Source organism: Canis lupus, chromosome 6 (genome assembly GCF_003254725.2).
Source record: "Canis lupus dingo isolate Sandy chromosome 6, ASM325472v2, whole genome shotgun sequence".
Lineage (NCBI taxonomy): Eukaryota > Metazoa > Chordata > Mammalia > Carnivora > Canidae > Canis > Canis lupus.
In genome coordinates, this window is record NC_064248.1 from 6652353 (window position 1) to 6670844 (window position 18492).

At 53.7% G+C, this 18492-nt stretch overlaps 2 protein-coding genes across 5 annotated transcripts in view; one reads left to right on the forward strand and one right to left on the reverse strand.

The window, feature by feature from the left end:
- Nucleotides 1-919: 919 nt before the first annotated feature.
- On the forward strand, nt 920-12697 carry NSUN5 (NOP2/Sun RNA methyltransferase 5). 2 transcript variants are annotated; one of them, XM_025425851.3, is made up of 11 exons: nt 920-1055; nt 1141-1263; nt 1965-2139; nt 2234-2342; nt 10830-10968; nt 11072-11187; nt 11515-11693; nt 11851-12061; nt 12134-12274; nt 12353-12467; nt 12550-12697. In XM_025425851.3, exons 1-11 carry the CDS (start codon nt 963-965, stop codon nt 12571-12573), a joined length of 1425 nt encoding a protein of 474 aa, XP_025281636.1. In that variant the 5' UTR covers nt 920-962; the 3' UTR covers nt 12574-12697. The 2 variants fall into 2 exon arrangements, with proteins under 2 accessions (XP_025281636.1, XP_025281637.1); XM_025425852.3 differs by having other exon boundaries at nt 12574-12697.
- The window catches only part of POM121C (POM121 transmembrane nucleoporin C), a 49682-nt gene continuing 43880 nt past the window's right edge, over nt 12691-18492 (reverse strand). For all 3 annotated transcript variants that reach the window (XM_049111064.1, XM_049111063.1, XM_025425848.3), the window contains exons 11-13: nt 16799-18439; nt 15336-15458; nt 12691-14927 (exon numbers count right to left, since the gene is read on the reverse strand). In XM_049111064.1, coding sequence (XP_048967021.1) covers nt 14830-14927; nt 15336-15458; nt 16799-18439 — 1862 coding nt within the window. In that variant the 3' untranslated portion in view covers nt 12691-14829. The remainder of the gene's footprint in view (nt 14928-15335; nt 15459-16798; nt 18440-18492) is intronic.

Genomic DNA, 18492 nt, shown 5'->3' on the forward strand with positions numbered 1-18492 from the left:
GTGCCCAGCTGATTTCTAAATGGGTTAAAGATTTAAGTGTGAAAAAACGAAGCCATGGTGATTGCTACCTTGTAAAGGTATAAAGAAGGGGTTTCCAGGCGTGACACCAAAGGCAGAAACTAAAAATGAAAAAGTGTCCCAAAGTATAAACCACATTAAAGGGATCCCTGGGTGGCGCAGTGGTTTGGCGCCTGCCTTTGGCCCAGGGCGCGATCCTGGAGACCCGGGATCGAATCCCACGTCGGGCTCCTGGTGCATGGAGCCTGCTTCTCCCTCTGCCTGTGTCTCTGCCTCCCTCTCTCTCTCTCTGGAACTATCATAAATAAATAAAAAAATTTTAAAAAAATTAAAAAAAAAATAAACCACATTAAAAAGCAATAGTAGGGGGCGCCTGGGTGGCTCAGTGGTTGAGTCTGCCTTCGGCTCAGGTCATGGTCCCGGTGTCCCGGGATCGAGTCCCACATCGGGCTCCCTGCAAGAAGCCTGCTTCTCCCTCTGCCTGTGTTTCTGCCTCTCTCTGTGGGTCTCTCATGAATGAATGAATAAAATCTTAAAAAAAAAATAAAAAAATAAAAAGCAATAGTAAACTAGAAAAAATAGACCCAGGACGAGTATATACATCAATATACAAAGGGCACCAGGACATGGTAGAAGAGGGACCAAAAACCACGAACAATACAAAAGATCAATAAACAGGAAAATAGTTAACCTCGATAACAGAAATTAAAACAGCAGTAAAATTCCATTGCCTATCAGATTGGCAAAGACGGGGAGAAAAGAGAAGAGGCACGCAAAGCGAGGTTAACGCGCTCCCGGCCCTCCACCTCACACCGACCCCGGGAGCCCCGGGAGGAAGGGCCCGCGCGCCCCGTGCCCTTTGACCCCGGAAGTGCGGGCGCGCGGGGCGATGCCGAGGCAGGCGTGCTTCGCGACAGCGCCGTAAAGGCGCGTGGGATCGAAGCATGGCGCTGTACGCGACGGCGGCGTCTGTGCTGGCAAACGTGGAGAGCCGACGGGGCTCCATCAAGGGGCTGGTGTACGCCAGCAGCTTCCAGGTAGCGGGGTTCGGGGTTCGAGCCGGGCGGGGGGCCAGCCGGGTCGGGCCCCCGCCTCAGCCGAAGTTCTCTCCGCCGCGCGCAGAACGTGAAGCAGCTGTACGCGCTGGTGTGCGAGACGCAGCGCTACTCCGCCGTGCTGGACGCCGTGATCGCCAGCGCCGGCCTCCTCCGCGCCGAGAAGAAGCTGCGGCCGCACCTGGCCAAGGTAGCGGGGCTGGGCAGGGGCGGGCGGCGGGCGGCGGGGGGCGAGGCCGGGCTGCGAGTCTCTCCGGACCTGGTCTCGGCGCCTGACGTCAGCACGTCGCCCGCATGAAAGGAGGATGAGCGGGCTGTTGCCGGGTCATTGTTTGAGGGGGGGTGGAAATGCTGTAACTTTGAGCCTACGTGTGGAAGATGAAGAACAGAAGTGCTAAGTAGGGCAGCCCGGGTGGCTCAGCAGTTTAGCGCCGCCTTCAGCCCGGGGTGTGATCCTGGAGACCCGGGATTGAGACCCACGTGGGGCTCCCTGCGTGGAGCCTGCTTCTCCCCCTGCCTGTGTCTCTGCCTCTCTCTCTCTCTCTGTCTCTCATGAATAAATAAATAAAATCTTAAAAAAAAAAAAAGTGCTAAGTAGCCACGGCGGGGACTCTGGCTCAAACGGAAGGATGACGTGGGCAAGGAGGAGGGGTGGGACCCGGCGCTCCGCTGGTGAGCAGCCCTGGGGAGCGGGAGCGGGAGCGGGCGCGGGACAGGAAAGGAGGGCACAGGGGTCAGGTCCCCGCTGTGTCTTTAATCGCTTGTGTGGTCTTGGGCAGAACACCTCACTTTTACGTGTCACTGCCTGGATGGCGCTTCCAGTTTCATCCAACACTGGAATTCCAGGACATTAATGCTTCGTGTGTTTTCTCTTTCTTTCCCCGTCCCCAGGTCCTAGTGTATGAGTTATTGCTGGGAAGAGGCTTTAGAGGGGGCGGGGGCCGATGGAAACCTTTGCTGGACCGGCACCAGGCAAGGCTGAAGGCGGAGTTGGCCCGGCTCAAGGTTCAGCGACGTGTGAGCCGCAACGAGGACCTGTTGCAGGTGGGATCCAGGCCTGGCGCAGGTGAGCTGTAAGGAGTTGTGGTGAGGGCGCCGGCTCTCAGGCCCTCAGAGGAGAGGGCCTTGCTCCTGTCCACTCACTGCTGATTGCTTCCTAGCCTCCCAGGTGCCTCGCTTTGTGCGTGTGAACACTCTCAAGACCAGCTCTGACGATGCAATTGATTATTTCAAGAGGCAAGGTTTCTCTTACCAGGGTCGGGCTTCTAGGTGAGCTGAGAACCCTGCCTGGCTGCCCTTCTCTGGGGGGTGGGGTGGGGGGCGTGGGCTGTGGGCTGCCTGGGCGCACTGGGGAACAGGAATGAGGGAAGAAAGAGGAGTGGCTGTGACTGCACTCTGGTTTTCTCAGATTTTCCCAGCAGTTTCTCCCTCCTCCAAAGCCTGGCTTCCTCCATCCCTTAGCACTGATTCTCCTGGGAGTTCCATCCTATGTTCTTCTAATGTATCCCTCCGTTTCTCTTGCTCTGACTGCTGTTTCTCGTCTGATTGGTGTCTCCCAGTTTAGATTTCTTCCCACCCTCAGGTTCATCTCAGTGTTCCACAGACACCAAAGCTACAGTGTGTGTCAGACTAAATTCATCTGATTTCTGCACCACCTTCTTTTTTAATTGTTAAACCATGTTTACCCAAAATTCAAGATTTAAGAGAAATCCTTCCAAAACAGTGTGCTTTTTTTTTTTTTTTAAATCTTTATTTTATTTTTATTTATTTATGATAGTCACAGAGAGAGAGAGGCACAGAGACACAGGCAGAGGGAGAAGCAGGCTCCATGCACCGGGAGCCCAATGTGGGATTCGATCCCGGATCTCCAGGATCGTGCCCTGGGCCAAAGGCAGGCACCAAACCGCTGCGCCACCCAGGGATCCCCAAAACAGTGTGCTTAAACATGCATTACTGGATTACTTTGCAGCATTTTTTTGTATCCTTGAGGTAAAATTGACATGTAGTGTTAGTTTCAGGTAGACAGTGTAATGATATGTGTGTATATTCCAAAATAATAGCCACAATAAGTCTAGTTAATATTTGTCACCACATATAGTTACAGAAAGTTTTTTTTTCTTGTGATGAAAACTTTTTTTTAGGGGTGGGAGGGCCAGAGGGAGAAGGAGAGAGAGAATACCTCGTGTAGGCTTCATACCCAGCTCGGAGCCTTGCTCAGGGCTCTATCTCACTGAGATCAAGATCTGAGCCTCTGTCAAGAGTTGGATGCCTAACTGACTGAGCCACCCAGGTGCCTTTCCTTGTGATGAGAACTTTTAAGATTCTTAATGTCTTTCAAGTATGCAGTACAGTATTTATTATACTTACCATGCAGTACATTAGATTCCTGGGACTTATGTATTTTATAACTGGAAATTTATACCTTTTGACCACCTTTATGCCTTTTTGCAACCCCATCCCTCCCCTGTAATCACAGATCTGTTCTCTGTATTTATGAATTGTTTTTTGTTTTTAAAGAGTTTCCACATATGAATGAGAACATACAGTATTTTCTTTCCCTGATTTATTTCACTTAGCATACTACTCTCAAGGTCCATCCATGTGATCGCAAATGGCAGTATTTTCTTCTTTGGCTGAATAATATTCCTGTGGGTGTATAGATGCATGTACATACACACATACGTGTATATATAGTTACGTTTTCTCCATCTAACGGTTGACATTTAGGTTGTTTCATGTCTTGGCGATTATAAATCTGCAGTAAACAGAGTGCAGATATCTTTTTGAATTAGTGTTTTCCTCTTCCTTGCATAAATACCTAGAAATGGAATTGCTGGATCATATGGTAGTTCTATTTTTAATTTTTGATGAACCTCTATACTATTTTCTACAGTGGCTGCGCCAATTTATGTTCCCACCAGCAGTGTAAGAGGGTTCCCTTTTTCCCACATCCTCGACAACACTTGTTATTTCTTGTCTTTTTGGTAATAGCCATTCAAACAGATGTGCGGTGAGATCTCATTGAGGTTTTGATTTGCATTTCTCTGATGACTAATGGTGTTTAGCACCTTTTTGTGTAGCTGTTGGTCATCTCTCTGTCTTTGGAAAACTGTTTAGACCCTTTGCAAGTGTTTTCGATCACTTTTTTTTGGCCATTGAGTTATAGGAGTCATTATATATTTTAGATGTTAACTCCTAATTCAGATACGTGATATGTAAATATTTGCATCCATTCTGTAGGTTGCCTTTTCATTTTGTTAATGGTCTCTTGTGTTCAGAAGCTTTTTAGTTTGATACATTCTCCTGTTTACTTTCGCTTTTGCTTTTTGTTTGGAGTCGGATCCAAAAAATCATTGCTAAGACTGATGTCAGGGAGCTCACTGCCCATGTTTTCTTCCAGGAGGTTTCTGATTTTGGAGGTCATATTTAGGTCTTTAATCCATTTGGAGTTAATTTTTGTGTGTGATGTGAGAGGGGGCTCCATTTTCATTTTTCTGTGCGTGGCTTCAATCTTCCCAACACCATTTTCGAAGAGGCCGTTTTTTCCGTTGTATATTCTTGGCTCCTTTGTCATAAATTAATTGATGATATAAGTGTGGGTTTATTTCTGGGCTCTCTGTTCTGTTTCATTGATCTGTGTGTCTGTTTTTATGCCAGTACCAATACTGTTTTGATTTCTGTAGCTTTGTAATCTTGCTTGAAATTAGCAATTGTGGTACCTCTAGCTTTGTTCTTTCTCAAGATTGCTCTGGCTATTCAGAACCTTTATGTGCCGGGGTGCAGCTCGTGCATCAACAGCTGGTCTCATCCTCCCAATGACGTCCCCCAGCACTCTAACCCTGCTCTTTAAATTCCACATGACCCTGTTTTCTGCTTGTGTCTCAAGCGGTCAGCAGGGGTTTCACTAGCTTGGAGGTGGCTCCTTTGGGAGCTGTCTGGTGGCACTGGAGGCAGATGCCACAGTAGCAGTTGAGACACATGCAAGAGAAAACAGATTAAGACAGTAATTCTCTGGGGTGCCTGGGTGACTCAGTCAGCTGAGCATCTCCTTTTGGCTCAGGTCATGGTCCCAGGATCCTGGGATCAAGCGCCAAGTCCAGCTCCCTGCTCAGCGGTCTTCCTCTGCCCCTCCCCCTCTGCTGCTTGTGTTCTCTCCCTCCCTCTCTTTCTCAAATAAAATCTTAAAAAAAAAAAAAAAAAAAAAAGACCATAATTCCTTAAACCAGTGGTAACTTCTTTCTCTAAGAACCCCAGGATCCAAACCATTGAATTATTAATATCACCTAGCCTGGAGGTGAGACCACTCAGGGCATTCACTTGTGTCCTTATGTGATTTAATAAAGATGGTACGTGAGCAGACTCATGAGGTACAAACAGACAACACTGTGTTTGGACAAAGGCACCAGGGCTTCCTTGTGAGGCAGTAATCATGTCCAAGGCCATCCTGTTTCTGAGGACAGCTTTTGTCATTAGAGACATTTCAGTGGTTGGTAAGGCAGCTTTGTCAACTGCCATTCACGCTGTGCCAAATGAGTTTAGTAAGGGCTTCTGATGTGCTTTAATGTTCTCCAGTCCCGTGGCAGGAACAGAGGCACCAGGTGATAGGATCAGCAGAAGATAGTGTGCCCATTTGGCCTCAGGGAGGGAGGCTGGCAGCTTCAGTTTCTGGACCAGGTTGTGCAGGCTACATGTACTGGCCGGGGAGGCACCTGGTTAGGCGTGAGGAGATGGGGGCGGAATATGCCAGACTGCTCCCCTCCCCCGCAGTGGTGTGTGCCCATCCAGAGGTAGTGCAGTTCCGCAGGTGCTGCCTGTGGCAGGACAGCAGGATCCCAGACGAGCTGCAGTAGCTTCCCCCCAGTGTGGGGCCTTCCGAGCATGCGTTTCAGTAGGTGACTCCTTTTGCAGGTGTGGTGGAGCCCCTGGTGTTCTCAGCAGCGCAGCACGTAGGCCTACAGGAAGAGGGCAGTGGCTCTTCCCTTCCTGGTGTGGGGCATCTCAGCAGGGATTCCCAGGCGGGTCTGTGTGGGAGCAGCAGGCCCCACTGGTGGGTCATTCAGATGGATGAAAGCCAGGGACAGTTCTTGGTCCACCCGGCTATGGCTACGGTGCTTTTCACCTGGCAGCATCACAGTGTGCTCTCACATCCTTTCCTGTCTTCCAGCCCTGCTGCTTACAGGTTTTAGTGGTGATGGATCCTCCATATCGTGTTCTTCTGCCCCACTGCACATCAGGACCTATGAAATGTGACCCCCAAATACTGTCTGGTTGAGGAGAGTACCTGCACACAGTACTTGGGCTTTTTTTAGTCTCCTAATGGCAGCAGGGCAGAGTTCAGGTTGCGCCCAGTGCCATGACCAACACACCAGGGTGTGCTCACAACCCTTACTTGCAGGGAGGGGCCAGTCTAGTCACCTTGCCCATTTCTTACTGGTTGGGAACTCAGGAGGACAGCCCCAAACACCTTTGGTAGTTGCCTTGGGCGTGATTTAGAACACACAGGGCATGTTACAGAATTCACCAAATCGCTGTATTTCAAGGGCGGTCTGGCTTCCTTGGCAGTGTGCCCTTCCACCCAGGTGCCACGGTGGGCATGCTTCCTATACACCCAGTTAGCTGTCTGCCTAAAGGTGAGGTGCTGGGGGGCTCGGTACCTGATACCTGAGCCAGGGCATCAGCTTCTCGGCAGCCAGGAGGAATCAGTGCCTTAGGAGCCGGGATGTGGAACACAGTGAGGACTGCCTTGGCCTCTTGCAGGTGAACCTGCACTCTTTTCATGTATCCTGACCCCACAGGGCTTATTTGTGGCCCACCCTTCAGCTTCCCACTGTCCAAGCTGCAGGGTTGATCCCCTCACAGCAGCCCACAGTGTGGAGGAGGGTTAAGGGCCAGGGCTCATGAGCCATCACTGGCCAGAATGCTCTCAGTTCAGCCATGGCTGCCACACCATGTTTCTCCCTGAGAGGCTTTGCCTGGAGGAGTGTGGTGCATACGACTAGAAACTTTTGCCCCTTAGTGGGGGGTGGGGTGGGGGTGGGGTATCTGGTTTCTGTTTCCTGGAACTGGGACAGTGTCTTGGGGCCACTCTCCCCTTCTGTCATCTCTGCCACAATGTGCAACCCACACCTTCCAGAGTCACAGAGACCTTGAATTCCAGTTGCTGCCCGACTCAGGAGACGGCCAGAGCTTTCATCTGTTCCCTAGCATTTTGCCTTCTCAAAGGCGTCTTGCTCCCTGGTCCCCACTCCAGCACGTGCCCTTTCTTTATCAACTGGTTTAAGAGGCAGAGGCAGAGGCACTGTGTGCTAGGTGGTGAGTATGAGTCCTCCAGACCCCAAAACTCCTACCAAGGCTTGCACACTTCTTTCACATTCTCGGGAGCTGGACACATGTGCAGCTTATCATCACAGCGTCTGGGACGAGGTGTATCTTAGCCGACGAATTGACTTCCCAAACATTATGGCAGTGCCTGGGCCTTGAGTTCTGTGGGTTCACCACCCAGCCTTCCACAGATGCTTCAGCAGGGCCTGCAGGATGGCCTGCCACAGAGACACATCTTCACACGTCCATGTTACAGTGTGAATGCAATGGGCCCATTCTCCTGTGTGAGAAGGACACGGGGGACAGGCCTCCGGCCGCCATTCTGTGACACACAGTGGGGTTGTGCAGGGAACCTCAGAGGAACACTTGAAAGGTCCGTCGTTGCTCTCATGTGAAGGCAGATTGAGCTTGTCTCTCTACTGAAAAAGACATTTGCTGAGACTAGCACAGCGTGGTTCCCTCCTAGTACCATGGCCAAAGTGTCTAGGATGGTGGCAGTGTTGGGCACAGCCACATGCACAAGGGTGAGGGCTACCTGGATTAATTTAGAGTGTCCTGCTGTCACCTGCTGGGAGCCTGCTGGCTCTTCTGTCAGCTGTATTGGGTGTTGGAAGGGCTGGGGGCAGGGCACTCCAAGCTGCTCTTAGATGGTTTCTCCTCCGACCCTGTGTGGTTTGTATCATTTGACACTCCGTCTGTGAGGGGGTGGCAGGGTCCCAGGTTCCCAGTTGGCATTTCCCCTCTGCACTGGTTTAACTCTGGCTAGAATTCACCCAGCTCTTTGACCTGGTGGGATACCAGGGCCCAGTGTGTTCCCTGGAAGTGGATAGAGACCCCACACTCTCAGGCAGGGGAGAGTCAAGGGATATCCTTGACTGGAATCATTGAGTCTTAAGGTTTTCCGCAGGTTGACCTCTGTTGTGGTGGGGGCCTTACAGCAATGAGGTCAAATCCTGTGTACTTCCAGATTACTTTCTCCAGACCCTCTACAGTCTATTGGGATAGCGTTTTGGCTTTTTGATTTCCCCTCTTGGTCCCGGGTCTTTCACTTAGCACCCTAAATATCTTGTACGAGCGGACTCAGCGTTGATGTGAGTACCCTGTACCTGGAGCTGGGGGAAGGATGGAGAATGCTGGCTTTCCTTCCTGCCCTGATGTGGCCCTGTCATGGTCTTCAGAGACTGGAGTGCAGAGGGCTCTTCTCATTCCCAACTCCCTAAGAATCCATTGTACCTCCTCTAGATTCCCAGGGTCCCACATGGCTAGGACGGTCCCCCTTATTGGGCCAAGTCTCCCTGTGGGCTAGAATAATCCAGTATCTAAGGACATAAGTATCTTGAACTCCATGTAAGTGCCACGCAGCCCCAGCCGGAGGGCAGGCTGTGTGGCCAGGTGGCTCATTTCCTCTGCCTCCTGTGCAGTCAGGGAGAAGCCATTGCCCTGTGGCCCACTGCTGCTGCAGCTGCACCCCAGTGTGTTCCCTGGCCTGCTGGAACTCAGCAGCTCTGCCAGTAAGCCCAGAGGGAGGGGACTCCCTCACTAGGGGCCACCCTACTGGCCAGGGTTGTTCTTGCTGCTTTTGCTTCTCCTTGTATTGGGGTCCACTGCCCTGGGGTGCATCCGCGTGGCTGCCTGTCACAAAGGCAGTCCTTCTCTTTCTCCCTCCTTACTTCTCCAGTAGTTCGCTTTGCCACCGTGTGATCTATGCAGTTTCTCAAACAAGTGTATTAAAGCAACCCATGCTTTCGGGGTATCCCCATACCCACACAGCAGTCGATGAGCATCTGATGTATGGGCCACCCCTCCCCACATGGAGAGGTCACTGTTGCTGGCCAACTAGAGACCATCCCGGTAGATGCCTCTTTCCTAAGCCCTTTTCCTGGGTCTCCAGGCTGGCCACCCGTTGGTTTGCAATCTCAGGAGCTTCCTGGGTGTGATCTGAAATTGGTCCCCGTACGTGGAATGAAGGGAGCAACCAAGAAATGCAGGCCACCCCACATGGGTAGGCAGCAGGTTTCCTAAGCAATGGGACTTACCTGTGAGGCTTGTCTTGGGTGCAGCGAGACGTCTCCACGTCCACCTGTCAGAATCTTGGGAGTTTCTAGAGAGGCCTTCATGGATTCAGGGTCATGTGCTCCAGCTGGTCTCTACACTGTATCACTTTGCCGAGGCTATGTCCTGGGGCAGCCTCCTTGGGCAGCCTCTGGGAGTGGGGAGCCAAGCAGGATGCCCCTGCCAAACAGGGGTGCGGGGCTTGATCGCCTAGGTTCTGCTCCCAGCAGTGGCTGCATCTTCTCTGTGACCTCCCCCAGTACACAGTTCATCAGGTATGGAAACAACAGATGCTTGTATATGGATTTTGTATGCTGCCACTTTACTAAATCTGTTTAAAAGTTCTAATGGTTTTCTGGTTGGAATTTTTAGGGTTTTTTACATATGTCATCTGCAGATGGTTTCACTTCTTTCCAGTTTGGATGCCTCATTTCTTTTTCTTGTGTGATTTGCTGATTAGGCTCTGTTGATGTTGAGTAAAAGGGACAAGAGGGGTGTCCTTGTCTTGTTCTTGACCCTAGAGGAAGAGCTTGTAGCTTTCAGCCCTGAGGATGTTAGCTGTGGGCTTTTCGCATATGGCCTGCATTATGTTGGGGTGTATATCCTCCACACCTGCTTTGTTGAGTTTTTATCATGGATGGGGGTTGAATCTCGTCAGATGAGACGATCAGGATCTTTGATTTTGTGAATGTGGCGCCATGTATGGATTGGTTGGCGGAAGCGGTGGCATCCCTGCACTTTGCACCTCCAGCATCCCCCGTCTTCAGCTAAGGGATGGCACTGCCATCCCGCAGCCGTGTGGCCAGGCCAGCAGCTGAGTCCTTTGCGGCATGTCCACCCTGCCCATAGTGCCTTCTCAAGCATGTCTGCTATCTTTCTGTCCTCCCGGACCCTGCCTGCTATTTTCTGTCATTGTTGGCAGATGAACCTTCTGAGCTGGTCTCCCCATTTCCAGACTTCAACCACAGTTGACTGTAGAGTGATCCCCCATGCCGAAAATCTTGCAAACCCTTCCTTGGCTGGTCCTTGTGTCCTGGCCCCTGCTTCCGTCCCAGGCCCACTGCCAGTGTTTCCCTGGCTCCGCCACCTCCTTGGTCTCTGACAGCTCTGGGGAGTCCCCTCTGCCCCCTCCCTCTCCCCGTCTCTTGTGGCGTGTTGCCTGGAGGCCAGAGTGATACGGGAGTGGCTGTGGCTTCTGGCTCTGCCCCTGGCTGGCTTGGGGACCTGCTCGCCATGGGCCAGGCGCAGTGCCCCATGCTCCTTCCCCGAGTTCAGGAGTGTGGCTTGTACCCTAGCCTGTCAGGGGAGGAGCCCCTGTAAGAGGTCCAGCCTGGTGCTCAGCCTGGAGGAACTCAGTGTTCAGTGCTTCTCCTTCTCTGGCAGCCTCGAGGACCTACGGGCCCTCAAAGGGAAGTGCTTTCTTCTGGACCCCTTATTGCCAGAGTTGCTGGTGTTTCCGACCCAGACAGATCTTCATGACCACCCACTATACCAGGCCGGTCACCTCATTCTACAAGACAAGGTAGGGCAGGTGGACGGGAAGGGGAGAGAGTGGGGGTTGGCGCCCACTGCCCCGCCCCAGTCACTGCCCCAGCCCCTGCCCCAGCCCTGTGCTCTGCCGCCAGGCCAGCTGTCTCCCAGCCATGCTGCTGGCCCCACCCCCAGGCTCCCACGTCATTGATGCCTGTGCTGCCCCTGGCAACAAGACCAGTCACTTGGCCGCTTTTCTCAAGAACCAAGGGTGAGTGCTGTGGTCACCCAGGAGGGGGTGGGGGATCCTATACTTGGAAATCAGGAACTCTGTTCCAGTGGGGCATGAGACTGAAAAGGATGTTCCTTTAAGGAATTCCATCTGGACCTAGAGCAGTTGGTGGTGGTGCCCTCAGCTCAGCTTCCCAGTGGGTAGCAGGTGGGAGATAGGAATCCATCGGCCCTGGGCGCAGAATCTCCAGGTCAGGTCTCTAGACATTGTCCCTTCTTTTCTGGGTCCCGAGTGGACGTATTCTCGGTCAGATCTTTTGGCTCTTAGGCGCCCCAGGATTTGTTCCAGCTTTCCCCTCTTCCTCAGGAGGATCTTTGCCTTTGACCTGGATGCTGGACGACTGGCGTCCATGGCTACCCTGCTGGCCCGGGCTGGAGTCTCATGCTGTGAGCTGGCTCAGGAAGACTTCCTGGCAGTCTCACCCTCTGACCAGCGCTACTGTCAAGTCCAGTATATCTTACTGGATCCTTCTTGTAGTGGCTCAGGTGAGATGGGGACAAAGTATAGTTGAAGGACCTGCAGCTCTGGGTTGGCATTAGTTCTGACTCCTCACCTGGTGACCCCAAGCAGATGTTCTCACCTGTGAAGCAGGGATCTCGATGCAGAACGAGGCAGGCTACATGTGACACACTTTGTCCTTAGGAATGCCAACCAGACAGCTGGAGGAGCCCGGGACAGGCACTCCTAGCAAGGCACGCCTGCAGGCCCTAGCCGGGTTCCAGCAGCGAGCACTGCGCCACGCGCTCACCTTCCCCTCCCTGCAGCGTCTGGTGTACTCCACATGTTCCCTCTGCCAAGAGGAGAATGAAGATGTGGTGCAGGATGCCCTGCAGCAGAACCCAGGGACCTTCAGGTAGCAGGGATCCACCGAGTCCTGGGGAAGGGGCCTGCTGGCTTTTACCCAGAATTCCTCTGTTCTCCATAGGCTGGCTCCCGTCCTACCCTCCTGGCCCCACCGAGGCCTCAGCAGTTTCCCAGGGGCTGAACACTGCCTCCGGGCCTCCCCCGAGACCACGCTCACTGGTGGCTTCTTTGTTGCAGTACTGGAACGGGTAGAGGTTCCAAGGTGAGTTGGGGGGGGGGGGGCTGCATGGAAGGTGCCAGAGGACCAGGATGCATCTGACTTAGGTACTTTCCTTCTTAGCTCAGTCCCCCAGGCTGAAGCATCGGCACCAGAAATCTCTCTCAGCGCAGCCCCACGGAAAAAAAGGAGACCACGCCGGACTGTGGCCCCTCGCACACTGCCCCCTACAGAGCAGGTCTCCTGAGCTCTGCTGCCTTGGGTGGGAAGGAAGGAAGACCCTGGTCCTCCCCACAGCTCAGCCAGCAGTTTTTTGAAAGGTTCTATTGTTTTTATTGCCTTAGGAAGGAAAGTGGTAACCCTAGTTCTCAGCCGGAGAGTGTGGATTTCCTTGTCCTCTGGGCCCCTGTTCTTGCTGGTGAGAAAATTCTGCCCACAAAAATAAAAGGCAGGACATGGTCTACGGTAGATCACAGTTTTTTTTTTTTATTCTTAATGACATAAGCAAGGAGAAAAATCTCACATTCATACTAAAAATTCCAACTAGACTCACAGGAATTAAGTCTTTGTCATGGAAAGTCCCAGTCTCCTGTTCCCGTCCAGTGCACGTACACGTACACACCCACACCCACACACCCACCCACACCCTCACTCAGGCTGCGCAGGGACACCCTCTCCCTGGGGCTCCCGGACCCGCGGTCCTGCCTGTGGAACTGAGGTAAACTAGCTCCAAGCACTCAAACCAAGAGGGACCTACCTTCTGTCAGGTATCTGTGGAAACTTGGTTTCTAGGCCTGGGGCCTGCCCCACCCCCCCCAACAGGTACACAGGACTGGAGGTTCAGGCCGCCCCGCCCCCTCTCCCTCAGGGGTGAGGAGGGACAGTCCCCTGCCACAGCACTCAACCTCAGTCATGGGGGTGAGGGGGAACTAGTTACATCTACATCACATTATTTATAAAATAAGAATTACATTTTCTATTGTGTGTCCCGAGGGAGCTCTGGCCCCTCAGGAAAGCTGCCTAGGACAGCATCTGAGCCTCCTCTTCACACAGGCATAACTTAACTATACAGCTAATTCCTAGTCGATAGCATTTATACTTAACCACCTCAGTGAACCAAGCTTGAAGGAATTTAAAAGGCAATTTAGCTTAAATACAAAAATAAATTTTTATTTTGTTAAAAAATGTTTAAATATTTTTTTCTTTTAATTTAGACACACGCATTCATACTTCTCCCAAAGAGGATGGGCATGGCAGCAAGGCTCTTGGGCCCAGGGTTTGTGATCAGGGAACAAAGGAGAAGAGGGGAGGCTCTGTTGGGGGTTGGGGGGAACCTGAAGAATTCTGAAGTGTGGTTCCTTAATTTTGGATTTCTAACAGGTCCTGGGGTGGATCTAGCCCACGCTGGGGTCGGGTCAGGTGGGTGGGAGGGAAACAGTGGAGGGAAGAGATCTTTGCTTCCCCTTGGCCCCATCCTCTTGGGCTGCCAGCCCTTAAAGTCAAAACACCATTTGAAAATCCAGGAGTCAGCACGTGTAGCCATAAAGTGGTGCTACTTTCCACATTCAATTAGCGAGGCCCCAGAAACTTGAAACAGTTAAGTCCGGCACTACCAACATGCCGCCACTCATACAATTCAATTCTTCCTCCAAACTCGATTCAAAGAGCAATAGACATGAGCATCAGACAGGAACACAGGACAAGGCTTTAAACATACAACCCTGGGGAGGAGAGGCGGATGCGTCCCGCGGAGGCCAGCGGGGAAGGTGGGCGAGGAGGCAGCTCAACAGCAGGGGGGCAGGGGGTGTCCTGTCTGCTCCCAGAGCTCCCCACCCACCCCGCCCGAGCGAGGTATCTCCCCTGCAGCTGCCAGGCTAACAGTCTTGAGCCACCAAGCTTTTAGGGGCCAAACTGGCAGAGGGTTGGGGAAAAAACATTGACTTGGACTTGGCAGGAGGAAGTGGAACGGCAGGAGCAGCACCCACTGGGGTCTCCAAGGCAAAGCTAGATTCAAGGTCATTTAAAAAGGGGTAGATCCTGCAAGGAACCAGTGAGGGACAAAGCAGCAAGAAACGGGGAAGCCGGTCCCCTAATGGGACCCAAGGAGAAACACTTTTATAGGCAAGCCAAGCAAGGTAAAGATGCGGGGCCGACCCAGCTCCCCAACTTCTGGCAGCCAGGGCCTGGGCTGTGCCAGAGACGCCTCCCACCCCCTGGCCCCTGCCAAGCTGGCTTCAGGAGGGGCGTAGGCGGGAAGGGAGACTGCCTGACTACGCTCATAACGCCAGACAAGAGTCAGGGAAGGAGGTGGACGATATGTACAGATGTTCTTTAGTTCTCTCCAGCTTCACCGGAGCTGTTCAAGTACAGGTAGCAGGCCACCGCCCCCCACCCCCACTGCCACCCCCAGGGCCTGAGGCTTCTTCCTCCAGGAGCCAGATGGCTGCCAGGGCTGCCGCTGCCTCCCACTGGCAGAAGCCAGAGAGATCTGGGGGAGGTTGCTTTATGGAACTAGAAGGTCCAGAGGCTCTTCCTAGCAGGTGCTGAGGTCCAGACTTGGGCAGGGAATCGGGGGGATGGAACAGGGGCAAAGGCAAGGGCTATTTCTTGCGGGTATGCTGCCGGCGGGCCTGCAGTCGCTGCCGAGCCCCCGGGGTCTTGGATCCTGCACCAATGGAAAAGGAAGGGGCCGCCGATCCTGGAAAGATTCAACAAGGCCTCATCAGGGAAGTGGCTGTCTGGGGCTCTTCCCCAGGGACCCCGATCTCTGCAAGGTTAGGCCAGCAAAACCCTGGGTACTTAAATTGGGCTTACTGAAAAGCAGCCCTTGCTTTGGAGGAGGGGGGCAGGGGGAGACCAGTAAAAACTCAGAATCCCAGACCATGAGTGAGGAGGAAGGCATTTTTAACTGGCTCTTCAGAGCTCGGGAAGATTCCTCCTCAACTGCGTACCTGATCTGTGGTAGCCTCCCAGCCAGGCCACATCTTTCTTGTGCTTATGAGCCTGATCCTTCCCAGGGGGCCCCAGAGCCAGGAGCCTGCAAGCCCCCCTCCCTCTCTGGAGAAAGAGGCAGGGCATGCTGGTGAGGACATGACTTGTTGCTTACCGAAAGGTCCAACTCCAACAAAGCCTTGGGTGGGTGTTGAGGATGCCCCAAAGGAGAGACCACTGCCTGACACGCCCACCCCAGGGGCAGGGGTGTTCTGACCAAAGCTGGGTGTGGAGGTACCTAGAATGAAGAGACCACAGAAAGCTAGTGACTAGGCCCCAGGATGTCTAAGCCGAGGGACTGAAGCTGGGGGGGAGGGGCATCTCCTCAGTGCACCTCGGCCCAGGACCGCTGTGCTGGCTTCCTTCCTTCCACAGCTGAGCCAAAACCCCACACTGGGGTCTTCTGGCCACCTAGGGAGCAGAGTCGCTGGATTCCCAAGGCCACCAAAGCACAGGAGAGGGGGACACTCAGACCCCCATTTTCCAGCTTGACCAGGTTACTTCCCTCTGACAATGAATTGAGTTCTGCTGCCTCTCCCTGTTTATCTGTTCCCTCCCTCCAGAAACCTGACCCTTCAGCAAACATCCCCCACCCCTGCGGGTCCTCTCCCCTGACCTCACCACCAGAGCCCCACTGTCCAGTCCTGCCGCTGCCTGCCAACAGCCCTCAGGCCTCCTGGCTCCCAGCTCTGACCTGCCGCCTTCCTGTCTGCCTCCACTCCCACCCCTCCAGTCACCCCTCACCACTGCCAGGGACTGTCCTAGCCTCCAGGGGGACCCCACAGCACCTGTTGGAGCTGCAACAGTGGGGGTCACACCTGCCCTCCGTGTGCTCATATGTGAATGTTGCTGAAGGAAAACCTAGGAGTGCAGGCTAGCCTCATCTCAAATTCATAGCCCCAGTTCTCCAGCGCTCAGAACTTTCTGGCAATACTACCAGGTTCTTTACGTTCCTTTTCCCATTCTCCAAATGACTACTTCGAGAGGCCCTTGTCTGTAAACACATTTCCCCAACCCACTCCCCACAATCTTCTCTCATTTGATTTTAAAACACAAGCTATCAGGATCAGAACTCCTTGTCACCTTCCACATGGCAGGTAAGATCACTTCATTCTTCTGAAATTCTACAGGGATCGCCCTTCATATTTAAAACCCAAATTTAATCCTCGCCTTTACTGACCATCAACTCTGTTCTGCCTGCCTCTATAGCACTGTGGATTTCACTTTTGAGCCACACCTCGCTTTTCTCTGTTCATGGTCAATTAAGAGTTTGCTCCTGACCCTGGGCCTTTGCACCAGCGCCCCTGTGCCCCAGATGTAGACTTGGATTAAATATTAAATATCCTCAGAAAGGCCTGCCCTCCTTGACTATCTGAAGAGCTCCTCCACATCCACTCATGACATACCGCTTTTTACCCAGACGCTTCCTCCTCACTGACCTTGTATTTAACAACTGAACGTGTATTTAACTACCAAACATCAGTCCCGTCACTGCCATACTGTGAAGCTCTGAAATGAGAGGTGACTGCATTTAAAACTGCATCTGGTCCAGCAGACCAGGTCTACTCCTGATCTTACCTCCAAACACGGGTTTGCTCTCCGGTGTGCTGGCCACATTGAAGGCAAAAGGTGTGCTCTGACTAGGTGCGCCCAACGTGCTCTGACTCAAGCCTCCTCCAAAAGGGGTCGTGCTGGCAGCAGCCCCACTTTGTCCTGTGCCGAAGCTGAACGCTCCAGAGGTGCCAGGGGTGGCCACGTTGATCCCAAAGCCCCCGCTGCTAGCTGGGCCAGCTGATCCCCCAAACGTGAAGGGTGACAGTGTTGTGCTGCCAAACATAGAGCTACCGGTCCCGCTGCTGGTGGTCTGGGTTGTCGCTCCAAAGCCAGAGGTGGAGGCCGCCCCGAAAGAGAATACAGATGTGGTGCTGCCAAAGGCTGGCTGGGTGTTAGCAGGGGTGCCGAAGGCAGGGGCAGTGGGCTTCAAACCACCAAAACTAGCCTGTGCAGGGCTGCCAAAGGTGGGCTGGGCTGGGCCAGGCGCTGGGGTTGCGGCTGGGGCTGCAGCTGCCGTGTTCCCAAAAGTGAAAGAGCTGCCGAAGCTCGGGGCTAGGCCTGGCTTAGTGGCACCCTGCTGCTGCCCGTCGGTAGCCCCAAATGTGGGCTGGGGATTGGCTCCTGGATATGAAGGGAGAGTGGGCTTGGTGCTTGAGCCAAAGGGAATGTGGAAGGCTGGGGTGGTGGTGGTGGTGAAGGTCAGCGCTGGCTGGCTGCTGGTAGCAGGGGCGGGGGTGGTGAGGCTGCCACTGAACCCACTGAAGCAGGCGCTGGCGCTGCTGCTGCTGCTGCTGCTGCTGGTGGCTGTCTGCACAGCCCCAGGGACGGATTGGCCAAATGTGGTGACTGTTGTCGACACGGGTGCCACAGGCGGCTTGCCGAACTGGAATATGGAGCCTATGGCTGGGCTAAAGCTGGCCCCGGAGGTGGGGGGGGGCCCAAAGAGGAAAGGCTGGGCAGCAGAGGTGGTGGTGCTGGTCACAGTGCTCACGCCAAAGCTGAACGTGGGCTTTGAAGCTGAGTCTATAGAAGTGCTGGCTGCGCTCACAGGAGCCACGGTTGAGGTGGCACTGGCCTGGCTGGGGAAGAGAGGGGTACTCGCAGCAGTGGCTGGGGCAGCGGTCTGGCTGAAGAAGGCAGCAGACAAGGGCGTGGATGTCGGGGGCCCCATGTTGCCGAAGATAGGCTTGAAAGCGGGCTGAGGGCTGCTCGTGGGTGCAAGGAGGGCAGAGCTGGAAGGGGTCGTGGTGGTGACCTTCGAGGGGCTAGATGGCAAGGGGCCCTCATTCTCACTTTTTGGTGGGGCCATGAAGATGGGCTTGAACATGGGGGACGCAGATGACACGGTGGGGGGCGTCGACGCAGGGGGGTCAGCAGGCGGGGTGCTCAGCATTCCCAGCAGAAGACTCTGCTTGGGAGTTGGGGATGGGGTGGGCGGGGCTGCAGGTTTGGCAGATGTCTCAGCCTGAGGAGCCAGAGGTGACTTGGTGGTATCGGTGGCTGGCGTCAGGGACGCAGCAGGGGTCAGCCCCGAGAAAGTGGCTGTGGACTTGGAGTCCGAGGAGGCGCCTGGAAGGGCCCCTGACTGTGAAGAGCTGAGAGAGGGCAGCAGGCTGGGTGTCTTCGGAGGTGAAGGGGCCACAGTGGTTGCCACTCCGGCAGATTCTGGGAAGAACAAAGAAAGTGGATACTGATGGCAATGATTCTGCACCCCCCAT